Genomic DNA, 27,759 nt, shown 5'->3' with positions numbered 1-27,759 from the left:
ACAGAAGAATGCAGTTGATGACAGCAGCCACTGTTTGAAGAGAAGAGTCCCCTTCCCACTGCCCCCAGCATATTTAGTGGTGTAGTTGGCCAGCATGGCCTTTGGATAAGGTGAGGTTTTAGAAGAAGTTATGCAGAAGGAACTTTGTGTCCTGTGAAAGGTGTTTTAATGCCCTGGAGCTGACATCTTTTTGCAGACTGTAGGCTGTCCAAAGTAGCAAAGAGCAACACCTCTGTAATAACTTACTTCCTTTTTTGGTTTTTGCTTGTTTTGTGCTTGGATTGGAGATTTACTGAATTCTGGATAAGTAGCTTGCAGGACTCTTCGTAGCAATCCATTGCTCTGTAACTATTCATTATGAAGGCTTGAACTCCTCCCATGCCAAGTACAATGACTTTCTTCAAGAGGAAAACTTAATTGTTATGGGATGGTACATCCAGTTCTGCCAGATGACCCAGTGTTGACATTCTCAAACTGTCAGGCTGGAGTTGTGGCATGCAGAGTTTCTTTTGAGAGGCTGGTGTGAAACTAACATCCAACGAGTTAGTGTGACTGAGGATCAAAGACCTGGTCCTTTTTTTTTTTTTTTTTTTTTTTCTGGGCAAAATTCACCTCAGGAGGCCTCTTTTGTTTGGAAGCCATGTAAGATACGAGCAGAGCCTAACAGCTCTGGTGATAGCTCTGTGGCATCTCTTCAGGGAGCATCAGTTGTTGCTGCCTCTCCTGATACTCCAGTTCAAAGAGCAGATGTTCAGAGGTGAAAGCTCTTCATAGCTGTCTTCTGTGTTCTCTTGATGGTAACAGAAATATCCCCTGAAATGTGTTATTCAGAAACATATTTCATGTTGTTTTTTTTACTCCTGTGATTGGTTCTGACTGCAGCTACATCAATGAAGCGTTTGATATGTTCAAATAGTAGAGAGAGGTTTGATTTATTTTCTTTTTTCTTTTTTTTTTTTTAAATTCTCCTTGATTTCCTTAAAACTTATTTGTTGTTAGTGGAAGTGGCATGTGCAAAGATATATGCTCCCCATTCCCTTATTATCTTTGAGATTGTACCCAGTTTAACAATGTATCTGTTGAGGGGGCATAGAGATCCTGGAACTTGCTACTTGTTTTCATGTTGTTCTTAGTATGCCAGACTTTAAAGGAAGAGATTTCTGTGTCCAGCATGACTGTATCTGATCTTTGATCTGATAAATGAGGGTATAGCTGAAGCTTGCACATCAGCTGCAATAGGTATTCTATATACTACGTTTATTGCATTAGAAGTTAATTATGGGAGTGTATGGCAATTCTAAAAATGTTCTTTGGTTTATTAGATCCCTGGTGGAAAGAGATTTGACTCCATGGTGGTGAATGGATTTGTTTGCACTAAGAATGTTGCACACAAGAAGGTAATGCAGGCCTGATTAATCAAGTGCTGACTGTAGTGCATGCTGAGTGTGCTATGACTTTGTTTTAGTGTTGTGAAACTTCTCTCACCACTCAAGAGGTTTGCAAGCTTTCTTCCATTTGAGACCCTAAACATGAATAGCTTTTAAAGCATTATTTTCCAAGCCAAGAGATTCTACAGGGAATAAGCTTTCTTCATGCATGTGTGGAAAGCATCCTTTCCACCTCTACTACCCCAGAAGGCATCAAATAATTACTGCAAGTTGTAGCCAGAAAAAGGCATTTGTAGTTCTGATTAATGACAATGCTAAAGTGAGCCTCTAAGTAAGGCAGGAAGTCAAGATAGGAGTGATCTAGATTGAGGCTCCGAAGTGTATCAAGACTTTGGGGCTCTTGGAGGTGATTATAGAAGCCTTTAGTGTTGCACTTCGACTGGGCAGTAGCAGTGAAATTCTGGTAACACTTTTGTAAGAAGGAAGAATGTGTCTGCAGGGAGGAGATAGCTGAGGAAAAGAAACAACTAATAATGGGAAATTTTTTTTTCTTGTGTGCTTTTTCACTTCTGGTTGTTTGTATTTTAACTATTTTTGTGTCTTTCTTAGATGAACTCTTGCTTAAAAAATCCCAAAATTCTTCTGCTGAAGTGTTCAATTGAGTATCTCTATCGAGAAGAAACGAAGTTTACCTGCATAGACCCAATAGTACTTCAGGTGAGAGCATGCTCTTGTTCCTGGTTAAGATTGTCTGAGGTCTAGTGATTCAAGCAAAATGATGATCTGTGCACATCTGATTTTTTCAGTGTGAAAGGTGGAGTTCAGTGAGTGGGATTGCATAGGACAGAAAAGTTTACTCTTCTAGTAGCTAGCTAAGAAATCTGCTGCCATTAAGTACAATACAAACTTGTAGTCTTGTGCTGAGGGTTTTTGTCATCAAGTTACATGTACTAAGAGCAATCTTATGATCTTCCCAATTAAATGCAGCATTTTTAGGAAACGTTTTGTTTTTCATGATACACTGTGTAAGGAACATATATTTCAGAAGGTCAGAGCTGGATATGGTTTAGGTGTGTGAAGAAATAGTAGAAAAGTTAGTGTAGAGGAGGGTTAGGTTGCACCTATGCCATTTCTTTTCAGGCTTGATAAAATGGGACAGCAACCAACCTAATGAAGTGACAAACTTGTCCTCTGAGTGCCAGCACTCAACATTACCATGTATCTGAAGTCCACAAACATGATACTACAAACAGCTTTGGTTTAGGATTATCTAGTTATAGAACCTTTCAGACCTAAAGCCTTTTTCCATGTAAGAATATAAGGTGTGTGTATATGTGTTGGGATTCTGCAGCAAGTCTCTTACTTGAGGCTGTCATTGGGCTACATCCTCACGAGCAGCTAGTGCATGTAAGAAATTACAGATAAACTGGGTGTTGTGCTAATAGGGTGGGGAAATGTGCACAATTAGCTGCTGTTGAGCTTTCTGGTTAACTGGCTTCCCCATTTTATAGGAAAGGTCAGTATAGAAACGAGGGAGAAAGTAATACTAAGCATTTAAGTGTCTTCTCAGATGAGTTTGCAGTAGTTAACTGCTATGCTTTGTTCCTGTCTGCAGGAAAGGGAGTTCTTGAAGAACTATGTACAGCGGATAGTTGATGTCAGGCCTAATTTGGTCCTTGTTGAGAAGACTGTGTCCCGAATTGCCCAGGACATGCTCTTAGAACATGGTATCACTCTGGTCATCAATGTCAAGCCGGTGAGCATTTCTTGTCAGACTGGGCGTTGTGGTGGATCTCTATGATTTCTTTTTGTAGCAACTCCCTGGCCAAAGCAGAGAGTTACTTTCTCATGTAACAACCACCCTGGCTTTTTTTTAATGGTACTGCTTTTCCAAGAAGGCAAGACAGGCAGACCTACTGAGTTAGTTTTAATAAGCCTTTCACAGCTACTCTTCGGTGACCTTGCTTGGTACCTTGGACCTTGTCTTGGTTCCAGTTAACTCTGACTCTGGTTTGTAACAAAGCCTCCATGGGTGGGTCCTTAGTGTTCTCCAGAGACCTTCTCTGTACATTGTGAGCCAGAGTGCAGACAGACAAGCAGAGTGGCTCTAGGAGTTGGCTGATCTCCTGATAGCCAGCACTCTGCTGGGTGCACTGTACCTCCTGGGACTTTTTTCACTTGGAACAGATCCAGATAGCCCCAAGGAAGGGCACAGTCTTGCCTCTCACCAGAAATATTTAACCAACTGCTTTTCTAAGATTCTTGTATATTGTGGGTGTATTTGTGACTGGATTTAACCCAAAGTTTGCATCTCAGTGAGAGGTTTGCTGAATCATGCTGACTGTTTTTGTTGTTTTTTTTAAAGAGCAAGCTAAGGATGCTAGTGTCTTCTTTGCACTGTGGAATCTTACTGTTCTTTCCTTTTTTATAGCAAGTGTTAGACCGAGTAAGTCGAATGACCCAGGGAGACTTGGTGATGTCAATGGATCAACTGTTGACCAAACCGCGTTTGGGAACCTGTCATAAGTTTTATATGCAAGTGTTTCAGTTGCCCAGTGGTGAGTAAAGCTTGATGTGTTTTAGTTTGTGTGTGTGTGAAAGGATAAATGCTTTACTCAGCTTAAGTAAATATGAACTGTGGAGTGTCTTGTGTGATCAATTAAGATGAGACACAATAGATTTTAATTAGGCTGATTTGTTCCTTCAAACTGTTTTTTCTCTTCCAACCAGCCTGGATTTTGTCTAGTCCAACCTCCTGTTCAAAACAGCAAGGATTAATGTCAATGCAGTCTTAGATTTCTCAGGGCTTTGTCAGCCAACTGTTGAAAATATTCCAGAATGGATGTTTCATAGCCTTTCTGGGTACCTTGCTCAGTTGCTGAAGCATCCTCAGCATAAAGATTTTTTTCTATATAGATACAGAAGATCATAGAGCAGCCTGGGTTGGAAGGGACCTCAAAGGGTAGTCTGACCCAAACTTAACATTTGCAGCAAGACAAATTCTGATTGTATTTATGCACAATGCCCCTTGTCCAGTCATTGTGTACTTTTTGAGAAATCAGGTTCCATTTTTCTCTGTAACTTACTTTAGGCAGTGGAAGTCTGCAAAGGAAGAAGAAAGAAGTTCTGCTTGACTGGTTAGCAGTGGTGCTGGTACACATAAATGCTGTTGATGCAAATCTTTATGGCAATGCAGCCAGTGCATCTCTTTCTTTCCACTTCCCTATGCCTCTTTCCAGCCTTTAAATTGCACTCAAAATCTTTTAGGCTTTTGCCTTGTCAATATGAGCAGCTATGCCTGGGAGGCTATTTTTGCTTTTGCTTCAGTACTGCAGGGCCTATAGGGATCTTAGAATAACCTGTTTAGGTCAACATGTTCCATGTAGCCTTCACTTGGGCTTTATGATTGCTTGCTTTACAAAACAGGAAAGGTTTTATAGCAAATTACTGTTTTGCTTGCAAAAATAAGTTATTTGAGTACAGTGATGTGAATTTCTGAAGCTGGCTTTTGCTACCAGTGTTAATTGCACTTAGTCTTTGTTACGGTCTCTTAATTGTGTGAAGGTTGACTATAGTTGTAATCCTAACTTGTGTGTTTCTGTTTTTATTTTTTTCTTCTAGAACAGACAAAAACCCTGATGTTTTTTGAAGGGTGTCCTCAGCACCTGGGTTGCACTATCAAGTTGTGTGGTGCTGCAGAGTATGAGCTGGCTCGTGTGAAGGAGATCCTGATCTTCATGGTCTGTGTGGCTTATCATTCCCAGCTGGAAATCTCTTTTCTTATGGATGAGTTTGCCATGCCCCCTACTCTGACCAAAAACACCTCCTTTCACTCCCTTATTGAGGAGACAGGGGATGAAAATGAACAGGAGAATCTCTTCAATGGAGAGGATTTCAGCACAGCAGTCAGAGACATTGAACTATCCTCTGAAAAGCCTGATCTTCATGGTCTGTGTGGCTTATCATTCCCAGCTGGAAATCTCTTTTCTTATGGATGAGTTTGCCATGCCCCCTACTCTGACCAAAAACACCTCCTTTCACTCCCTTATTGAGGAGACAGGGGATGAAAATGAACAGGAGAATCTCTTCAATGGAGAGGATTTCAGCACAGCAGTCAGAGACATTGAACTATCCTCTGAAAAGCTGCCTGTAATCTCTGAGTGAGGTTGGCTTGCTTGAACAGAGAGGTTTATTTGAGAGAGCTGACAAAGAGAACAGTCAACTGGAAATGGCATCCTTGAAACAGCAAGAGTACCACAAAGCAGAGTCACCATTTCCAGTGTTCAACTCTGTACCTCCTGCAATACCTGAAACATCCCTACTGCCCCTCCATGGCATGGACCAGCACCTGGTCACTCTGGACAGCCAGGCACTAGAGCCTCTTCAACAGGCAGATGATCTGCAAGAGTCCAAGAGTCAGATGAGAGTCTTCAGAGACCCTCTCCAGGATGACACTGGTTTATATGTCACAGAAGAGGTAACTTCTTCTGAGGATCGTCTCAAAACTTACTCTGCAGCATTTAAGCAGGAGTTGAAAGATGTCATTCTTTGTATTTCTCCTGTAATGATGTTCCGTGAGCCTTTTCTTTTGACTGAAAAAGGCATGAGGTGCCCTGCCCGGGAATACTTCCCTGAGCAAGTTTATTGGTCTCCTCTCCTCAATAAGGAATACAAGGAGTTGGAGAGCAGAAGGAAGAGACAATTACTGCGGGATCTGTCTGGACTACAAGGGATGAATGGGAGTATCCAAGCCAAGGCTATCCAAATCTTACCTTCTCATGAGTTGGTTAATACTAGAATAGCAGAACACCTTGGTGATAGCCAGAGCTTAGCCAGAATGCTGGCTGACTATCGGGCTAGAGGAGGGAGGATACTACAGAAAAGCATAGATCCCTTTGCCCAAAGTAAGGAAGTGTCTAGTGTTCCTACTGGAAGAACTGGGTCCAAAACTGAAGAGGATGAGAAGGGACTGTCTCAGAGTGAATCCTCATGGTCTCATAAGGTAAGATTCAAAGCTATGTTACTGAAAACCCAGGTTACATCAGTTTCTCCTGATGATGCAGGAGGTGTAGTGTTTCATATTAAATGTTAAACTGGAGTTGGGGTTGGTGTTTTTTCTTATTTATTTTGAGTGGGTCAAAACTGCATTTTAGATCACAATGCTCTGCGCACTTAAATAAGTCAGTATAACCAGGGACTGTGTGGATGTAAGAAAGCAGAAAAAGACTGCAAAATTTCCCTGAGAAGGAAAGACGTTGTAAGACTCTTCTTTCTGAGAAATGCACAAAGTCAACAAGAATCAATGTGTTACATTGCCTTTTCAGCTTAGATACTCCTGTCTGATTTCTGAAAATGAGTATGCGAAGAGGGGAAAAAAATGTATTAAGTTGTTTCTGAAGCTGAGCTTCCTTGCTACTTTATTGGTGATTCTAGAATTGTAGTATTTTCATCTTCAAATGGCTTGATGGAAACAGCAGTAATTACATTAAAGTATTTGTTTGTACAAGTTTGGGTTATCTGAAGAAATGTGAGACCCTCATAGTGGAAAGGGGTGAATCTTTGAAATTTCAAAGCGAGGCTGTATGTCCTTGTAATCAAAATATTTAATTTTTTAGAAAGCTGCCTTGAAGAAAACTAACTTGTACCTGGGGAAGGGTATCTTGGCACTTCCTTTAACTGGATCTGTTTAGGAAAAAAGTCTATGAACAAGAGAAGCAGAACTGACCTCTTGAAATATTCAGACATTTTGGTCACTGAGTCAATTAGCACCCAAGTTCATAAGCAGAAGTCACTTTTTAATTGGTGCTTAAATATAAATCTGCATAGCTTCACATGCCATAAACTTACAAACTGTAAGACTAGTCCTTGCTCTGGATCAAACTGATTGATGGTATTTTAAACTTATTCAGTGAGCAAAGAGAAATATTTGGCAACAACATAGTTCTGTGAGGCATGGAAGAGGAAATAGCTCAATTCCAGCATCAGTATGGTCAATCTCTTCACAGAGAACAGAAAGTTAGAAGTCTTTCTATAGCTTGAAAGAGTAATTGAGGTATAATATATTGGCAGAAGTTTGACTCCAAGGAGTCCTAAGCTGTACAGTGCTTTGGAGACAGTGGATGATTGTCTTGGGGCCTTTGTTTTCTGTTCCTCTTGGCTTTCTTTTCACAGAAATGCATGTGTATAGTTGTTTTCATTATGCATGTTATTTATGCTGTCCAAAAAACAGCAGTTAGCAATTATACATGTTAGAAGTCTGCCTGAAGCTCACAGATAGTGCAAGGTTAATTTTTGTAAAAAAGCAGCAATCAGATTCTAGTTTGTAAACAAAACTACTAGAGTAGAAGTTTATTGTCAGAATTGTGTGTGGATGGAGGTGTCTGTAATCAGTAAATGAGTTATTTTCTCTCTACCAGGTGGATTGCCTGAGTCCAGTAAACCATCAAAGGCTTTGTGTTCTCTTCAGTAGCTCTTCTGCTCAGTCCAGCAATGCTCCAAGTGCCTGTGTTAGCCCCTGGTATGAAAACTGGTCCTCTACAGCTTGCATAGTTGTTTTTTTTTTTAATTCTCAAATCAAAGTCAGTGCTTACCTCATAGCAGTATTTCTTTGAGGACTCCTTGGTAGGTTGTGTCCGTCCTGTAACAGGAATTGTTGCTAAAATTTACTCTTGCCTAGACAGGTGGATCCAGAGCAGTATGCCATAGGCTGTATAATCCTCAGGGCATGAATGAAAAAGCCCAGCCTAAAATCAAATGCTTTAGTTAATCCTTTGTATGTGTGGAGAGGGCACTGCATGCATTCTTGTGGGGAAGAATTAGTGTACATAAACACAGAAGAATGTCCAAGCCCAAAAGTAAGCCTCGAGAGAACTTCAGAGTACTTCTAAATTGTATTATCTTAGAGTTGCATTTTAATATTACTATCTTTCTCATATTATAGTCAGCAGTGTTAGGAGCTTGAACTGTATTTCCAGCTTAGGGAGCTGTAATTTGTTAATTTTGTGCGATTTATTATGCACTTTTAGCTCTACTAAACAGGACAGGTCTTGTTCATCATGTAGCTCAGGTGAAAATATAGAGATGGCTCTCTTACAGGAAAAAGTATACAGTTCCTGTAAAAGTTTAGAAATTAATCAAAGAAGGAGATAAGCTCACTAATAGCAACAATAAGAGAATGGCATTACTGATATTAGAAACAATTGACTGATACTTATTTATGCATTTTAGTGTCTTGGTCACCTCAGGTTCTGAGGAAATAAAAGTTGTTCTTAAATCTAGAAGAATAAGGTTTTCTTAAGGCTTTTTTCACATGCGAAGGATATATAACCTTTTTGTAACTGCTTAAGTGTTAGTGTTTGAGTCTTCATGCTGTTTAGACTTCTGTATCTAGATATTCATGAACATGATACTCAGACATGCAGTTGAATCGTATTAAACTTTCAAATGTAAAGTTTAAAGTTGCTCTAGTAGGACTCTGATCTTGTTATTGGCAAACTTGACATCTGGGATGTAGGAATGGTAGTCAAGAGGATAAAAGCTCTGTGGAAGTATACAGCGCTGAAAACAAGCCAGCAGTGGGAGCAAATCTATGCACCTAGAGGCCATTGCGCAGCTAACAGTGGCAACATCCTCCTCTATAGCTTTTTTTTCCACTCTGCTTTAGGATTGTGACCATGGAGTTCTATGGGAAAAATGACCTGACTCTAGGGATTTTTCTGGAGCGGTACTGCTTCAGGTGAGGAGAAACTTACTGTAAATCCCTTTCTGAACAAAACAAAAACTTTTGATAGCTCTGTGGAGTTGACTTGCTGCCCTCTTCGTAGGCTCTACTTCCTATGCACTTAAGAGAGTAGCATGCAAGTCTGCAGAGCCTTTTGTGTTCTAGTTAAGCTTACCACTTAAATCTGTTACTCCCTTGGTTTTACTTTAATGCTTTATTGAAACAGGAACTGGATTTAAGAATTCACTTACTCATGCTTGCTTCTTACAAGGAACTACATCCACTGCTTTCTCACTTTGGCTGTTTGCCTCTTAATTCCTTTAAGGAGGAAGTGAAACAGTTTACAAAAAAAGACAAGTTCATAAAAACAAATGTATTCACTTAGCCCTTTCTTCTAGTGGTTAGGGCTCTAAGGACCTAGTTTAAGAGTCTGAATATATATTCTTAATGACTGTTTTTCAAGCCAAGCCCACTGTACTGATCACTGTATTCTGAGGTTCCTATTTTGTACTTCCATACAAATTCTGGAAAAAAAAACACTCTTTTAGTATTATGTGAACATCTCAGAATAAGGCTTTATCATGTTGCAAGGTGGCTGATGTGAATAGTCCAGAACACTTTTAGCCCTGGCAAAATACTGTGTAATTTATTTCATCTGACAGAGATGCAAGTTGTTACATTTCAGTAATAATCAGTACTGCAAGAACCCCTTGCAGACTTTCAGCAGACTGAGAGGCTGGATAGGTTGCCTTTGGCTTCTTATAAGACAAGATTACTTTGTTTTCTCCCTTGCCCCTTGCAGTAGCCACATGCTCTTAATGCTTAGCCTTATCTAGAGCAAGAAGTATTTGTGCTGATTGAGAAAGAGCTTTGCTGCCTGCTTCTAAGTTCTTGTTTCTCCCTGCTGACTCTGGTAGCATGTGCTAAAGTGAATGCTTCTCAATCTCCGTAATCTCAGTAATTAATTTTTTTTTTTTTTCATATGAGCAGGGAGGATCTGGGCTTTTTAGGCCTGGTCTGTTTTTGAAGAATTCCCTATTTCACTTTTGTACCTAAACAATTAATCTTTTATTTTTCTGATGTCAGTTTCTCTTCCCTGACTTAAAAGACACCTGTCCAAACAAAGGCTTTTTCTCTTCAAAGAAATTATATGGCACTATTTTGCTGATGTTTCTTCAGGAAATTAAACATCACAATTTTGAAGGTTTTTTGGCACATCTTTGTCCATAGTAGCCTTTGTCCTCATTACAGTGCCAAAGTGGTCTTCTAATTTCGAACCAGGCACTTCTAGGTTCTTGATTAATATTTTGTGGACTATATGGAATATGTTGGTAGAAAGGGATTAATGGTGGAAATATTATGAAGGCAGCTAGTATCCAGTCACTGCTATTTTTAAATGAGTACAATTCACTCTGTAGAAACAGCCTTCACTAAAGGCTTAGGGAATTTTGACAGTGAAGATAAATAGTACCATGATATTAAAGGCACATTAGATATATTGAATCAGTTCTTCAACAGTTCCTAGCATATGATTATGTGTTTCCATTTCTCCCTACAAGGCCTTCCTACCAATGCCCCAGCATGTTCTGTGAAACACCAATGGTGCACCACATTCGTCGTTTTGTTCATGGGCAAGGCTGTGTGCAAATTGTGTTAAAGGAGTTGGACTCCCCAGTCCCTGGATACCAGCACACCATTCTCACTTACTCCTGGTGTAGACTGTGCAAACAGGTAAGGATGTGGATTTAAGAATATTGCTATTTCAATAGCCTGGCCTTGTACAGAAGAGCAGCATGTTTGAGAAAGTATTCATCCCTGGAGCTATGGCTAAACTAGCAAAAAACATATTAGTGATAGATGTTCTCAAGTATTTTTAAATTCCTCCTATAGAGTTAGGACTGTTAAGGGTGAAACATCTTGTGTGAGATAGTCACATTGGAAAGCATCAAAGCTGGCTCTGAGAGGACAGGTTTAAGTGGAGGTGATATACAACTGGAAACTAGTTTCTGGCACATGTTAAAAATGGAGTTGCCCACTTAGAGGTGAAGAGTATGGTCCCTTCTCTGCAGTGAATCAGTACGAGTATCAAAAGAATGTGTGTAAGGGGAAGGGCAAACACTGAGACCTACTGGCTTAGTAGCTGGCTAAAATCACTTTGTGTTCTTTGAACTGCTATGGGCTGGACAGCCTGCGTTGTGTGATGTCTAGACTTCTTTTAGTAGTCATAGAATCATAGAATGGTTTCAGCTGTTGTTAGAAATAAAGGGTATCTTCATTAGAGAAACGATAAATTGCTTTGAAAAAACACAAGTTAGAAAGACTGTATGTTATCTGAAACTTGCTCTGTAATTTAGTTAAGAAAATATTACCAACTGGATACTCATCCTTAACTAAACATTCTAAAACTTAAGAACCTTCAAAAAGATGAGAATAAAACTTTTAATTTAAAGAGATTGATACACACACAAAACATTGCAATTACCCATGTGGATGACTCAGCTGACCTACTTACGCTGGCTTAAAACATGGGTGTTGGATTTAAAGATACCTGGAGGGAGTTAATGTAATGGCTGAAGGCAAGCCCTATGCTGCTGTGTGTACACCTGTTCTACAACCTTTTATTTCTGTGTCATCATGTAAATACTAACATGTTTGTGGCTATTAAGTACATATAAAGCAGTGGCTACTCTAAGCTTGCAAGCACTGCTGAAGTTGAAATACACTGCAGAACAATAACAATTTATTAGTAGCTGAAGAATCACTAGGGAAAAAGTATATGATGAAACTGCTGCTGACTGGGTCGCTGCAAATGCCTCTGCAGAAAAATAGCATCCCCTATATAAGCTTCTGTCAAGGATATGTTTCCCCTCCCCTAACTTAGCACTTGTCATCATCAATTAGCAGTTGCTGTTTATCTGATTTATCATGATTGTGTGTGGGCTTTTGCTTTGCATAAATGCTGTTTTTGTTTTTGTTTAGTATGTTCCAGGGTTGTGGGTGCTTCTGGCACTAGAAAGACTTGATTGTTGTCTAGGTTATCCTGTCCTTAATTTTGGTTGAAGGATGGTAATATGACTTTCCATCTTCCAGGTGACACCAGTTGTTCCCCTTTCCAATGACTCTTGGTCTATGTCTTTTGCAAAATACCTTGAGCTGAGATTCTATGGGCACCAGTACACTAGAAGGGCCAATGCAGAGCCTTGTGGTCATTCCATTCACCATGACTATCACCAGTATTTTTCCTATAATCAGATGGTGGCTTCTTTCAGGTGAGGTCTATTCCTAAAACATTCCTTCTCTCTAATACTGTGTGAAGCATGTAGCTCCAATAAGAATTCATCAGGTCTGTCGCTCACTTGGAGCACAGCAGGGGATAGCATAACTGCACTATGACCACAAGTGGAGGGTTGTGTGCTGGCTTGCAGCGGCCTTGGTGTGTGCCATCACTGTTCTGAATGGGGTGAACAGTGTTCCTGACAATGGAAGGCTCTAGGTCATGATGCAGAAGAGAAACACTTTTCCCTGCTTAATCTCAAAAACTTCCAGAATTTTGGTTTTGGAACATGATCTGTGTTTTTACTTCTTGCTTTGGAGATAAATGCCCAGATTGTTATTGCGATTAAAAGTAACTGAAGCCCTGGACATGTTGGCGGTGGTTACAAACCCACTGTGTGCGACGAGTTTTGTTAATAACTGTTGTATTGCATTTTCAGCTACTCTCCAATCCGGCTACTTGAAGTATGTGTCCCACTCCCCAAGATCTACATCAAACGGCAGGCTCCATCCAAGATAACTATTTTGCAGGATCTCAAGGATTTCTCTCAAAAGTAAGCTTTTTTTTTTTTTGTAATGCCTTCCTCAGCTTATTTGTATCTTGGGTTTTATTAGCAGAATACAAAGCTGTTTCTGCTAGTATAGATAAGACTTGGTCAATAATTAATTGAAAAGTAATATTCTTAAACATAATCATATGTGCATATGCTTCTAAAGGAGGCATGATATTGGAATCTTCATTACCTTTACCTGCTTGGTCTGTACTGCTCTCTCACTTTTTCATCTGGTGGCAATTCAGCTTAAACATGGCCAGTAGAAACTAAGATTCTTGTGCTCTCCATCCCTGAATGTTGCACTGTGAGTGCAGTGTGATCTGTGAGTGATATAGCATTTTTCTGAATGATTTTGCCAAGTAGCCATTGAAAGGTTGACTGTCAGCTGGTGTCTGAAGTGCTGCCTTTTCTTAGAAAATGCCTTCTCAAGCACAGCTGAAGTATTTCTAATTCTTTCCTCCAATACTAAAAAGAGAACAGAAGAAGTGGTCCTAGATGGCTCTAAAAATTACAGGTAACACTTCGTACCCATACCCTAACATTCCTTTTTGGAAGATCTGACCAGGTTTAAATACTGCCTTCAGCCCATAAAAAACTGCAAAGGCATTGCTCAAATCTGTTGCCCAAACAGATCTGTTTTCATTGTATTGGTCATACGGCAACTAAACTCTCTGGTGTGTAAAACACATTGCCTGTGTTAGCTATTGAATGTGATAACACCAGACAGTCTGGTACCTGCTTGTAGTCTAAGGTAAATTACTGTAAGCATAGACACCTTCTAAATGTAGGAATAAATTACCCTCTAAATCCAGTGGGGCAGCCTACTGTGGAGAAGACTGTCATCTATCATCTTTTGTGTTCTTAAACGCATTCAGACTGCTATTAAAGAATGTTGAAAATATTCCAGGTAGTCACAGCTTAACTCTTTCCGTCCCTCTTGACAGAGTGTCACAGGTATATCTTGCTGTTGATGATCGTCTTGCTTCTCTGAAGACAGATACTTTCAGTAAAACAAGAGAAGAGAAGATGGAAGACCTCTTTGCCCAAAAGGAGGTAATGGACTATTTCTGCATCAGCAGACCATAGGCTGCAAAGTGTTTGGAAAAGCCACTCAGATCTGGTGTCATCTCTGGGTGCAGAAGACTGACAGTTTGTCTTTTGGCAGATGGAAGAGGGGGAGTTTCAAAACTGGACTGAGAAAATCCAAGCAAGGCTGCTTTCATCATCATTAGACGCACCTCAACAGCTGCAATCTGTTTTTGACTCTCTGATAGCTAAAAAGCAAGGACTCTGTGAGATGCTACAAGCCTGGAATAACAGGTAAGAGGACAGATGTTGGAATAATAAACAACAATAATACTGTCATGGTTGTAGTAGAGAGGAGGTTCTTGCACAACTTGAATCTGAGAGGAGGTGGTGTCATGTGAATAAAGGTGAAAAAGGGAACCATAGGGAAGTAACTGAGCAAAATAACCTCAGAGGTGAGGAAAATGTTCTGGTTTTAGCTATTTGAAACATAGCTTTGGCACATGTTAGCAAACATCTCAGCTTGCAGTAAAGATGTGCCTGGGTATATTCCAGTATGGAGAAGTTCTGCAACTTGTGCCTTCTGCAGTTAGTGCCTATAACTGTATCTTTTGATAATTTTTCTTCCAGTTCTTTTTGTGGTTTAGTTTGTTTTGTTTTTAAGATTGCAGGATCTCTTCCAACAAGAGAAAGGGAGAAAACGTCCATCGGTTCCACCCAGTCCTGGGAGACTGAGGCAAGGTGAAGAAAGCAAGGTATGAGTAGCAGGCTAGAAGCCACTTTAAACATTTCTTCTGGGACAACACAATAATCTTAAGACTGACTTCAGTTCACTTAATTAACTTGTTTCACTGCATCATGTAGTTTTCATCTGTAAAAGCTTTTCCTGCATGTAAGTATAAGTATTTTTTCCTAAAGATGTGACCTAAAGGCCATATTACACAGAAGACAAGTCTGAATAGGATTTGATTTATTTTTTTGTGGTGTTTTTGTAGTCCAAATACTGACAACAGAGAGCTGTACTATGGGAAATGCCTGAGTGTATAAATGATTTTTGGACTGCTGCTTTGAGAGCTCTCTCTACAGGTACAGTTGACAGCATTCTGAACAACTGCCCTTTAGAGAGCTGGTATTCTGAGAAAGTCCAGACTGCAAGGCAGTGTGATATAAGCATCATACAGAGAGGCTGAATTCCCAATAGCTCTGACTGGGGAACCCCAAGAGACTCTGGGTTTGCTCTGCTGCATCCTTTCCACTTAGCATATTTGTTAGATACAAAAACACACTCAACCTTCATCTAGCAGCAAGTAGGTTTATATAAAGGAAGAGCATAGTCTTGAAAGTGGAATATAGAGATGATAACAATCATAAGCACCTTTGTGAAGCTGGGTTGCTGTTGCCTTTTTCATGTGGTGGCAGTTACAGTGACAGTGCAGTGGGTGGAAGTGCTCTGTTGTGATAATCTTCTTTTCCAGGAATCTTCCATAGAGGAAGTGATAAGAGCTATAAATAGCTTGGTATTGATATTGGTCTTTTGTTATTCTGCCTAGATCAGCAGTATAGACGCTTCCCCACGCAATGTTTCTCCAGGACTGCAAAATGGAGAGAAAGGTCTGTTGTTTAATAATTTATTTTTCTTAAGCTACCAAAAGCAGCTTGCTGTAACCCTCTCTCTGACATAATATGGGAGTCTTTATCAAATTTGATAACTTAGAGGAACTGTGAATTCCCATTCTGTCAGATGGGAATAGGCCAATTTCTAGATTACTGTTATAAAAAGCAAAGTCTGCTTCTAATCTGAAGCTGAATTGCCAATGTTACTAAATTGGCTAACAAGAGTTTTCCTTTGAACTTGAGTTTAAAAACTTTCAGAGGCTTTCTAAATAAGTGAATATCTAAATCAAATTTGGGGAATGTCTCTCCTCTTCTGTGAAGTGGGTTTGTGTGCTGCGACCTCTTACCTGTGAGGCAAACAGAGTTTGTGGGAACTGAAGGTAAGTAGTACAAGTGCATGCAACTGCTGGAAGTTGTGACACATTGGTCAGCTTGCCCATTCCTTTGCTCTGGGTGTCCTTACCTGCTTTCTACTTAGAAACTTCTTGAAAGTAGATATTGGTGATAGCTTAGTCTGGGAACAGGGAATGTCACTTCTGGCAGTCACGTTAAATGCTTTTTTCTGTCCTTAACTGTGCTTGTCCTTTCAGAGGATCGTTTTCTGACTACTTTATCAAGTCAGAGCTCCACAGGTTCCACCCATCTTCAGTTGCCCAGCCCTCCAGAGGTTGTATCAGAGCATATCACTGGTGCCAGCACGCTGTCTGAGCAGGATACAACAAGCAGCTCAGAAGGTACAGTTCAGTTGTGATCTTGTGTTCTTTTTCTTGCTCATTTGTGGTGAGTATGTGAGATACATTTAGAAAATGGCAAATCTGTTAACTCTGATCTGCAACCTTCCTTCTGAATTTACAGCTTGAAGTTTGATACTGTGATGCAGACTTAACTTCCCTCTCTTCCAGATGTGTTTGATGGACACTCACTGGGATCTACAGACAGCCAGGTGAAGGAGAAGTCTACTATGAAAGCTATTTTGGCTAACTTATTACCTGGAAACAACTATAACCCCATCCCATTTCCCTTGTAAGTACTGTATAATATAAATGGTTTACAAAATTAGCAACCCAGTTGAATTGCAAACAGAGCCGTGCATGCTTCCTTTGCTCAGTATATAATTTAAGTCTTTATTTGGGTTTGTCTCTGAATAAGCTATAGAACTTCCTCAAGGCAAGAAGTTTTCTGTGTCCCTTTTAGGTTTTAGCAGGTTCCTCCTTTTCTTCTTAGTGATCACCCCTTGTTTACACACATGATCAGTTTCTCCTCCTCCTAGCAGGCATGCCTCCTCCCAGCTCTTGTGGGGGAGGAAAAAGAGTGGAGGAGAGGGAGAGAAAGGTGCCTTCTAACTTTGATGGCTGCAGGGAGGGAGCAGAAATGTCCTTCCTTACTGAAACTTACTAAAGCTGTATGCTTGCCTCTTGTTTTTGCTTCCAGACCTCTTCCAAGGGTTGGACTCAAATTGGCATTGTCTGGGTGTAGGTCAGGTTCAATGGCTACTGCATGTGCTCTCAAGTCCCCTTCTCATGTGAAAATGGGCAGGCTGGAAAGTCTTTTGGCTACTTGGTCTGTGTGCTTTGTAGTGTTTCTTGTTTGATGTGAACCTAACATTTGGCAGCTGGAGTTTAACTTCAGAATCCTACCCCCAGGGTAGTAGTGGAAGCTGTGGGCTAATGAGATCAAAGTTAAATCACTGTGCCTTACAGATCAGCGAGAGAAAATCTTAGAGAAACCCAGGAAGCTTTGGAGAATATTCTGTGCTAAACTGCTTGTTCAGAAAAGAGTCCAGGTTTATCCTGTAACTTCATTCTGCAAGCTGTGCTGCAGGACAGTCAAAACAAAGAAGGTTTTAGTGCCTAGAGACATTGGCTGCTAAACAGACTCCTACTCTAACTTGAAGCTGGTTTTCTGATAAAATCAGCTTGCTTGAAGTGATAATTGCCCTAACACTTTACCATGTAGATTTAACCACATAGCTATGGAAGTATCTACTGGGAGAAGCTGATCTGGGGATCTTTGGTTCCATGCTGAGACTTGTGGCTTGTGCCTGGGAGTGCAGTGATGAGATCTGAGTTTTGGTCAAAACTTAACCTTTTCTTTCCACAAACTTTTATGATCTGCTAACAGTTTCTCTGTTGTGTTCATTTAGTGACCCAGATAAGCACTACCTAATGTATGAGCATGAACGTGTACCTATTGCTGTCTGCGAGAAAGAGCCAAGCTCCATCATAGCTTTTGCTCTGAGGTACTGGTGTGATTTTGCTGTTCACCTGACACATTACTTTTGCAGCTTTGCTGTGAGAGGAATATTTAAATCCTAATTGTAGGGAACAAACATGACAGAATTTCTTCACTCAGCTGTGTTGAGAGTTTCTGCCAGAGCTTATTACAATTATTATTAAATATCTGTTACTAATTTCTAATTTATTTTAACATTATCCAATGTTATTTATTATTCTTTTAATAGTTATTATTATTATATACAAAATTATTATTAAACTTATTAAGTTCTCTCCTTTTACTGCTGACATATGGAAAGTAGGTTTTGCAAGTTCCAACTGTTTTTTTTGGCTTTTCTTGCTGAACGCTGGTACAGAAAAAAGAAATTAGCTGTGTAGTGTTCCCTGTAATGTGATATTGTAGAAAAAAAAATGCAACTGCATTTTGCTCAGCTCACTAGCCTGGCAGAAGTGCAACTGGACTAGGGAACAAGAGTTAGGTGTTCATACTGCAGTCTGTCCCCTGCCTGCCTTTGCTTCTAGCAGCTTTTGCTACTACTCAGTTCTCCAGACCAGCTGCTTCAGTAAATCTTAGGGTTTTCATGTCACAAAGCAGCAGACTTTTAAGGAAGTGTGTTCTTAAACTGTGGGAGAGGGAAAAACAAGGGGGCTTTTTTCCTGCAGTATGATCTGGAGTAGTTTCTGTTCTAAGGGATCCAAGTTCTAACTGTAAGAAAGAAAGATTGAGAGGTTTTTCTACTATGTGTTTTTGTTTCCTGTGGTTGTCTCTGAACTGACTCTTTGGGGTGGTGTCACAGAGTCTCCCAGAGAATGGCTGACTCTTGTTAATTTTTTCTTTTCCTTTCCCCTTCAGTTGCAAGGAGTACAGAAATGCTCTGGATGATTTGTCTAAAGCATCTCTGAAGAACAGTTCTGAAGAAGGACTGCAACCGAACAGGTTATATGCAGTAACTACATAGAAGCAAGGCACGATGACTGTAGTGAATAAGCCAAAACAAGAATTTGGAAGAATTGTCAGAATACATCTCTGTTAGGATCTCTGCTTTTTGATGGAATGTCACACGTTCCATGTAACTGACACATACTTGCAGTATCTGAGTTTCCATTTCATGCTGAGGGTTGTGCTGACTCCGTCACCTGATCCATTGCTTGTGGTAGGAGATTACCGGGTCTGCTTACCTTTCTGTGGTGATGGATGAACTGGTGCTGTGGAGCCCTGAGATGTTTTTCTCAGGGAGGTGGAGGAAGGCGGCTTTGGAAGTCCCACACCATTCTAACTTCAGACTGTATCCTATTTCCTTAGCAGTACTTAGTTTTAGGCATGCAGGAGAAAGAAATGTACAGGAGTAAAGTAACAGTGTCTCAAGTTGCAATGTTTTTTGACCTTATGAATTTTTTTTCTTTCTCCTTTCAGCATGTCAGACAGCAAACCAAAAAGCAGTAGTCCTGTCCGCCTGCCTGAGGCTAATGTGGGTCCATCAAATCGCAGTGCAGAAACTGAGCAGCGTAAGACCGTTTTTCCAACATCATATCCGTGATGCTAATCTCAGTTTAGACTTCAGTCTGCTTAACTTTCACAAGAGCTAGAACCTAGGTTAAGTTAGGGAGTTGAAAATGTGACTAGTCTCAGGGTTAACTTGATGTAGAGCATGGTGTGGAAGGTTTAGGTTTTTTTGGTGTGGGGCTTTTTTTTAATGTCTGTGTCCGTGATGGTTTTCTCTGATTCTTATGAGATCAGGTTATCAGTCCTGATTTAATATGTTGTCATGTAGTGGACCTTGAGTTTGACCTTGAGTCTAGACCGTTCAATGGGGTATGATGCCCACAAGATGTTCTGACATATTTTGGCATTGCCTTCTGTAAAAAGATGGAAATTAAAATATTTTGAAATGGGGAAGTGAAGTTCTTATTATGTCACAGACACTCACACTTGGTCTGTGTTTTCAAATGTTTCCAAAATATTACTCAGAACACTAAATCGGCTAACCTGATGAACCTTGGTTGCCTGAAAAATAGCAAATGAGTTACAGTTGAATGACATAATTCAGTTAGGAAAATGAATGGAGAATGCTCATGTGACTAATATTTTTATTAAACTGCCTGGGAAATGACAAGGCCAACTTCTTTATTCCTTTTCACTGTAGCAAAGAAACCATCTGGTGTTTTGTCTTTCTTCCGTGGCACGGGAGGAAAGAGCCCAGACCTATCTTCCCAGAAGAAAGAGACCTTGCGTGGTGCTGACAGTGCCTACTACCAGGTTGGACAGATGGGCAAAGAGGGAGCAGAAAACCAAGGAGCAGAACCTCAAGGTACAAGACTGTTGAGTCCATTTTCTTTCTTGAACTGTTACTTCTCCCAAGTCTCATTCATACTTATGGAACCCAGAATGCACTCCTGCCCATACTTTTTCAACAGTCCAAGATTTCTAAGCATGCATTGAAAATTAATTCTTTTAGTATCAAAAGTAGGTTTCTCCTAAAGACACTGCTGTGCTTTATGAGAAGGGAAATAGGGTCTTTCCAACCCTGCTAACTGTAGAGACATTGAATTGTCTGGGTTTGAATGGCTTTGGATTGAGTTGACTCTAACTAAGTAGCTCAGTCTCTTCCTTGCTTCCTGTTTAGTTTTCATTGTTTTAGTTTATGGAAGATGAATGAAGAGAGAATTAAGAGGAAGCTTGTACTTGGGTGTCCCACAAACAGCAGTGCCCTTCTAGCATGCTTATTTTATGTCATACTATTATAGCTGTATCTCTAATTCCATATGTATAGTTTTATCTGTATTTTTGAAAAAAGGAAATACTTTTCTTGTAATGTGAATTTACAAGTAGTACCTCACATGGTTTTCTCAGTAATAATGAACAACCCTGACTGAATGATCCCTTTATGCTTTCAGATGATGTAGATGGAGGAGATGGACAGAAGAAACAGCTGGTGAATCCCCATGTAGAACTCCGTGAGTAGCTGTAAATAATAACTTGAAGTCTTAACTGACAGAAGTCCTTTCTTCATGTAAACGTAATGGAAATCTTGAAGTTAATAAGTATTTTGTTTTTATATTAAGCAGGAAAGTAAAACAAATCAAGAACAGAGCAAAGCAATTTTTACTTACTGTAATATCTCTCTGCTGCAAAAATGTCCCATGAAATGGTTCTGGTGTTTTTTTTTTTTTTTTTAATTAATCTTTTGTCTGGACACATTCCCATGGCATATACTGTGAGCTAACCTGTAGGGGGTTGACTTTCCTCTAAGTTTTCCATTTAAATCCTTTTGTTTTAAACGTAAGTAGAGTAGACATGAGGGAAGGATGTTTAATATTCTTAATATTCTTCTAGACAGTAGTATTTTTCTAGACATCAGTAAAATCTGTCATCTCATGTAGTCAGTGAGTAGTGCATGCTGTTAGTGAGGAAGATCTCTTTTTGCAGAGTTTTCAGATGCAAATGCCAAGTTCTACTGCCGGATTTATTATGCTGGCGAGTTTCACAAGATGCGGGAAGTGATACTAGGGAGCAGTGAAGAGGACTTCATCAGATCCCTTTCTCACTCTATGCCCTGGCAGGCACGAGGTGGCAAATCTGGGGCTGCATTCTATGTGACTGAGGGTAACTACAGCTTATTTCTCCTTTGTAATTAGAGGGTATTATTTGGGGATGCCAGTGGTTGGTGTGTCATTTAATTTCGGATTACCTCTAGCCAGAGGGTTGCTGACTGAAGTGGCCACTCAGAATGGAAAGTCAAGTAGATAGTTCTGTCATCAGCATCAGATGATTTGTCTCTCTGTATGTGCAGGAGAACAAAATGTGGTTCTGTTTTTCAGTAGCAGCAGCTAGGGAGGCCAGTTGAGCAGCAGGGTTGTAGTCTCTCAAGCAGGCTTCAGAAAAACCAACTCTTGAGTATAATTCAAGGAAACCTGCTATTAAACAAGACAGTGTCTCTTACAATCCCACATGCTATAGTTGATTTACAGGAGTTATGTTTTTTTTTAACTGTGGTGGATTCTAGGCCCCTTATTAAAATAAGTCTTGAATGAAAGGGTCAGTAGAATGTTTCTGTTGTCTGTATAAGAAGCCCATATATCTGAGGTAAATCTAACTTTGGCAGTCTCTTCTCCCTGATTTGCTAGAAAGCTGAAATCCAGAAAGGCTGAAATTCAGGATGTATGAAATAAAAAAGTTTCTAGAAATGAGCTAAGAATTTAAAGTAATTGTAGTCCTTGATTTTTTCAAGCCACTGCAGCTGTGTGACAGTCCTAAAGAACTTGCCAAGAACACATAATTTACTGTGTGTAACCCTTTTTCATCTGTCTGATGTTGACAGATGATAGATTCATCTTGAAGCAGATGCCTCGTCTGGAAGTCCAATCGTTCCTTGACTTTGCTCCACACTACTTCACTTACATCATTAATGCAGTTCAGCAGAAGGTATTTAAAAAAAAAAAAGTGCTTTTTAAGCAGTGCTCTGTATTTCAAAGACTAGTAAGGGTTGCCATTGATCACTTTCATTTAAGTACAAGACAATGTTGGAGGGGTATGACTTGTGCTAATAATGTATTCTTAAGATGAAAAGTGGGAATTTTGATAGAGCTTCTAAGCTGTAATGCACAATCAGAACAGTGGTACCTCTAGTATTTGACTACTGATTGCCTGTAACCAGAGATTTTAGCTCATGTCTCTTCATCAGAAACCCACAGCACTGGCCAAAATCCTTGGGGTGTATCGAATTGGATATAAAAATTCTCAAAACAACACTGAGAAGAAGCTGGATCTGCTTGTCATGGAAAACCTTTTCTATGGCAGGAAAATGGCTCAGGTAAGAACTAAATGTTCTATTTCTTTGCAGTGCAGTTCTGACTGAGAGCAAGAGCAGGGTTACCAGTAGGTGTCTGGTAACTTTCAACTTTGCATGTGCTCTTTGTATCTAGCACTGCTCAAAGGTGACAGTTTGTGCCTGTTTCCTTGTTGGTGATCCTCAGTAACTTGATGCCTGTATTGGTGAATACAGATAGCTGAGTTCAGGCTTCAGGTTTTGGAGTGTTATTTGTCCTGGTGTCTCCAGTGTCTGAGAGAAAGCATTGCTAAACTAATTTGTAAAAAGGTTTCATATTTTCCTAAGCTTTTAAAATAACTATCAGGGATTACAGACTGATTTGTTTAGAAGGAGAGCCTAGCCAGCGGAGTCAGTGATCTCCTGTGTTGTGTGGGGGAGTTTAATAGTGTTTTGAACCTGCTGTTGTCTCTCTGAACCACTTGTGTGGGACAAGATTTGCAGTTCAGTCTGGCCCTTAGTAAAGGAAAAGTGACCTTTATGAGGGAGTAGAATGAAGACCTTAAAATGACTGGGAGGAAACTCTCTTCAAATACAGAGTTGATGCTGAAAAGTAAGTTGAAACAAATGTCTCTTCCAAAACTAGATAGTATCAATTTTTTCTTGCATCCCTCCCAGTGCCTGACCCCAAATGGGATGTTTGTGGGAGGAGGTGAACTCAAGAAATTCTAGATGTGAAGGATGTGAGTTATCTTTTTGATTGTCTGTTTTTGAAGTCGTAAGAGTGGTCAGGCACTTGAGCAGACACCCAAAGAGACTGTGAACTGAAGACCTGAAGTATCATTGACAGGGCTTGAACAACCTTTTCTGACAGTACCTGCTTCAAGCAGGGCATTGGTCTGGAGACCTCCAGAGATCCTTCCAACCTAATGGTCTGTCTCTTGCCTTGCCAACAGATATTAAATGGTGCTTCATGCAAGACCCACCTCCCTCTTCAGTGGCTTTACTTTGTCAGCATCTAGCTGGAAAACTGACTTAAGCCATATAGTATAAAAATAGGGACACCCTTTCCCCCTTAAATTAGGATAAATATTAATAACTACTTGCCTAAAGTTGTTGAGGGTGATAGCGCTTTCATTTAGGCTTACATGCTGATCTTCACTCAGGAAATTTTAATTTTTGTAGTACAAAAACATTTTGTTAACTGTCTTCCTTCTGCAGAGAAGGAAAGAGTTGCTCTGCTGTGCAGCCATCTTGAACACTGCAGTTAGGTATGTTGAAGTCTTTAACCTCAAAGAACAATGGAACAAAATAGTGCTGTTCTTCATTTGCAGGTTTTTGACCTGAAGGGCTCTCTCCGGAATAGAAATGTTAAAACAGACACAGGCAAGGAAAGCTGTGATGTAGTCCTGCTGGATGAGAACCTTCTGAAGATGGTCCGGGACAATCCTTTGTACATCCGTTCCCATTGCAAGGCTGTGCTGAGAGCTTCTATACACAGTGATTCCCAGTTTCTCTCCAGCCACCTTATCATCGATTATTCCCTTCTGGTGGGTCGTGATGATACCAACAATGAGCTGGTTGTTGGGATCATTGGTAAGTTGTCTTTTCCCTTTTCTTGCTTTCTTTTGGGTTAGTTGTTTATAATACTCTTAGAACTGTGCCTTCACGAGGGAGATGTGTGTCAGGAAAGCTTGTCTTCAGTGGAATACCACCCTCTCCTCTCATGTGTCTTGAAAGTGGAGGCAGGAAGTCTTCCCTCCAGCTCTTGTATGGGCTTGTGTTAGCACCTGCATTACTAAGAATATATGCAGGAAGCCTCGCAGCTAGTGACAAGCAGTCAAGTTGGTGTTTAACCTACACTTTGACTCTAGTTAAAGTAGGAGGCAACTGGTAGGGGGAATACTGAAGTTCTTCTGCCTATGGAAGCCTACTGCTTTCTGAGGGAAATGCATTTTAGAACAGCATTACTTGGCTTATAGCAGATATGACATCTTTGTGGTTTCATTTATTTATTCATTTATTTATTTATTTATTTATTTATTTATTGCAACAGACTATATTCGCACTTTTACCTGGGACAAAAAGCTTGAAATGGTGGTGAAGTCTACTGGCATCTTGGGAGGACAAGGTAAGTTCAGAATAAAAACAAAGCTTTGGATTATGTTTTCTCTTTACCTGGAAACTTCCAATAACTGTATTAATAAAGACATAACATCTCCACCATGCAGATTTATAACACTACATTAAGTCGTGCAGAACAGGGGAAGGAATAATGAGTTTCAGAAAAGTTAATACATTAATCTGCCTCATGAGTGACCCTTCAAGTACTATAATTCCTGGGAATGGATTAAAGATCATCTATTTAGTAGAATGTTCCTTTCTGGTTTTTAGTTATGACTACTTGCATACAAAATTAGTCATCCATACAGAGATCCAGGGCAAAAAAACCTACTGCCTTGTTTCAGAAGCTGTGTTCTGAGTCCAGAAAATTGAATATACTCTGAGCTTTCAGTGTGGAGGAATCCTTATCAAACGATTAACTACTGCCCATTTTGTTAGGAGCTGAGGAGTTCCTTTTTTGAAAGTAGAATATCTTTTGTGCAGCATTGTCTAGTGTTGGCTGCATGTCAGTAGGGGGGCTGGAAAAAGAAGGGAAGTGGAACGCTTGATATACCACTGCTAAGCTGTCTGGAGAAGTTAAGAGCATGTCCATAGAGTGAAATTCGTCATGGGAGAGATTTGCAACTCTGCTGTAAAACCTCAAAGACCTGTTAACACAAGAAGGGAAAAAGAAACTCAACAGGGCTAGTGTACAAAGCCTAGGTGATTCCTCCAATTTAAGGTATCTCAATTCAGTGTTAGGAATCCAGACCTTGATCTGTCTTCTTTCATGTATGTTTAAAATAAAGATTAGACAAAAAAGAGGCAGCTGATAATGCTTGGTGGTTCCCAGGCCCTTCTGTGTACAGTATGCCCTCATGATTGTGCTGTCTGGTGGTGTAATCTCATGTGACATCTGTCTGTACTGCAGTATACTCCAGTCCATTTCTCATTGCTCTTGACTCTTACACATTAGGGAAGATGCCAACTGTGGTCTCCCCAGAACTCTACCGGACCAGGTTCTGTGAAGCTATGGACAAGTATTTCCTGATGGTGCCAGACCATTGGACAGGACTGGGCCTGAATTGCTAAGATAAAGCCCATACTGGGAAAGCACAAGAGGACAATGACATTATAGGCTGCTGTGTTCCTGTAGCCTGTCCAGCAGTAAGTGAAAGGATTGCAGTTCCATGTCTACACTGACTTATGTGCATCATGTTGTGAAGTGTGAAATCTGCTCGTTGCACTTTAATCCTCTCTTGGAGGCTGATCAGCGAACCAGCCTCACTAAGCATCTAAGCTGAAAGGTACCACTGAACAGCATTGATGAGATGTTACCTCTGACAGCAGGGAATGTGATGCTATTTCTGCGTAAGCAGCTGCTATCCAATTCATGATGGTGTACAAGTACATGATCTCTGCAAGTCTTAGGCTGCCTAAGTGGTAGAATATGACCAGCTTGTGTTTCTGTAGAGGATGTCTGGTACTGCAAATGTGAAATAAACCCCCCTCTCTGTGTATGGGTGGGTAACAGAAGAATGAAGTTAATTCCTGAATTAACTACTGTTGAAGTGGTCTGTTACTGACATGTTTAGGACCCATGAATAATTTGTCCTGCTTATGCTCTGTAGCTTAATTTTTTCCTGGGTTCTGTAAACAGTATTTTTTTTAAAGGCAGCTCCACAGCTATAATGTCATATCACTTAATCTTTTAAGTTATATTACTGCAGTAAAACTCTTTCTGTCATAATTTCATTTTAGCTGAGTCTCATAAAAATGGGTAGTCAGTTATCAGCATACTGCAAAACCCAAAACATATCCCTTCAGTCCTAAACATTACTCTGATCTGAATGCTGCCCAATCCCTGGAAACAAGTATCTAAAAAATATGCCCTTTAATTTAACAGCACTTGATTAATGATATTTATGAAGCTAATTAACCCTTTCCTTAGTGGAAGGCACTTGGCAGTTGCTAGGCAAAATGAAGTATACTGCCTCAGAGCGACAACTTTTTCCTTAATGAAACCATCATTCCTAGCACATCACTACAAATCCATTTCAATTCCCCAAGACATTCAAACGATGTGTTTACCTCATGGTGAAACTTTGCCAGGAGAATGGTTTTCTTGGATTTGTTACATGCTGATGAGTATCCAGATCTCATCACATTGTGCAGCACCAACGGAAAATCTGTCTCTTCAGCAGTATTAGAATACATTTTTTTGCACCACTGAGATGAATGTAGTCATCTTTTTCTGTAAAAAGAAAAACCTGAACTAACAGGTATCTTGTATGATGGATAAGATGTGCAGAGATCTGTGACTCTGCTATGATAATAAGCACTATTTTCCTTTTTTTTATAAACTTTTACTGGTTTTGTAGGTGATGAGTTTACTTTTTAGCTTCATATAGTATAGGCCAGTAAATAAGAGAGGTTTTTATGAATTTGAGAGGCAAGAATACTCTTCTTTGACTTCCAGTCTCTAATGGAAGGACTTCAATTGAACATGAAGTCTGGGACATGTATGTCTTTATTACCACTTGCTCCTTCTAACCAGTTGCTTGGTAATACCATCTTCAGTGAACTATGGATTGAAATGTGCATTTTGTTCACTCCTCCTGTGTTCAGTATTGTCTTCTGCAGCAGATGGTGGTGGCTCTGTTATGGAGTGATAGCTGGGCGGCACTCAGAGAAGAAAATGCCAACAGTGAGAATTGAACTGTTGGCTTCAATAACAACCAGTGTGGCTCAGGTCTGAGGTGCCAGGAGGCCACAGTCATTTGTGTTGGAAGAAGTCTTTTCCACCCCATTGCAAAGCTCTACTGGAGAATGAGAAAAGATGCTGACCTTGAAGCAGAGAAATGAAAAATTTTCTCACTTCCCCATGTACGATGCAATAATAGTTGCTAGAGGTGCAGTGTTGGAGGCTGCAGTGATACATGGTATGGAAAGATGCCACAGTACTACTTGCTTCCTCTGGCCCAGACCACAGTGCATCAGGTACAGGTGACCACCTCTGGAATACATCTTGCTTCCTGTGTTGAAAGGTACTCCCAGGATGACTAGTTGTCATGATGAATT

The 27,759-nt window shown here is 40.1% G+C and overlaps 1 protein-coding gene across 1 annotated transcript in view; it reads left to right on the top strand.

Annotated features, from left to right (window-relative positions):
* The window catches only part of PIKFYVE (phosphoinositide kinase, FYVE finger containing), a 53,545-nt gene extending 27,605 nt beyond the window's left edge, over window positions 1-25,940 (top strand). The window contains 28 exon segments of the mRNA XM_009996196.1: window positions 1,323-1,397; window positions 1,998-2,105; window positions 3,004-3,144; window positions 3,820-3,946; window positions 5,010-5,285; window positions 5,495-6,390; window positions 7,805-7,905; window positions 9,052-9,123; window positions 10,668-10,839; window positions 12,199-12,377; window positions 12,822-12,935; window positions 13,880-13,988; window positions 14,101-14,255; window positions 14,626-14,716; window positions 15,512-15,572; window positions 16,166-16,309; window positions 16,478-16,598; window positions 17,719-17,814; window positions 18,663-18,746; window positions 19,224-19,315; window positions 19,954-20,118; window positions 20,705-20,764; window positions 21,237-21,413; window positions 22,129-22,232; window positions 22,492-22,620; window positions 23,910-24,171; window positions 24,632-24,706; window positions 25,655-25,940. Of these exon segments, the coding sequence (XP_009994498.1) occupies window positions 1,323-1,397; window positions 1,998-2,105; window positions 3,004-3,144; window positions 3,820-3,946; window positions 5,010-5,285; window positions 5,495-6,390; window positions 7,805-7,905; window positions 9,052-9,123; window positions 10,668-10,839; window positions 12,199-12,377; window positions 12,822-12,935; window positions 13,880-13,988; window positions 14,101-14,255; window positions 14,626-14,716; window positions 15,512-15,572; window positions 16,166-16,309; window positions 16,478-16,598; window positions 17,719-17,814; window positions 18,663-18,746; window positions 19,224-19,315; window positions 19,954-20,118; window positions 20,705-20,764; window positions 21,237-21,413; window positions 22,129-22,232; window positions 22,492-22,620; window positions 23,910-24,171; window positions 24,632-24,706; window positions 25,655-25,770 (4,302 nt within the window). The 3' untranslated portion in view covers window positions 25,771-25,940.
* Window positions 25,941-27,759: the final 1,819 nt, after the last annotated feature.

Source organism: Chaetura pelagica, unplaced genomic scaffold (genome assembly GCF_000747805.2).
Source record: "Chaetura pelagica isolate M959 unplaced genomic scaffold, ChaPel_1.0 scaffold3, whole genome shotgun sequence".
NCBI lineage: Eukaryota > Metazoa > Chordata > Aves > Apodiformes > Apodidae > Chaetura > Chaetura pelagica.
This window is presented reverse-complemented; position numbering and strand designations above follow the sequence as displayed.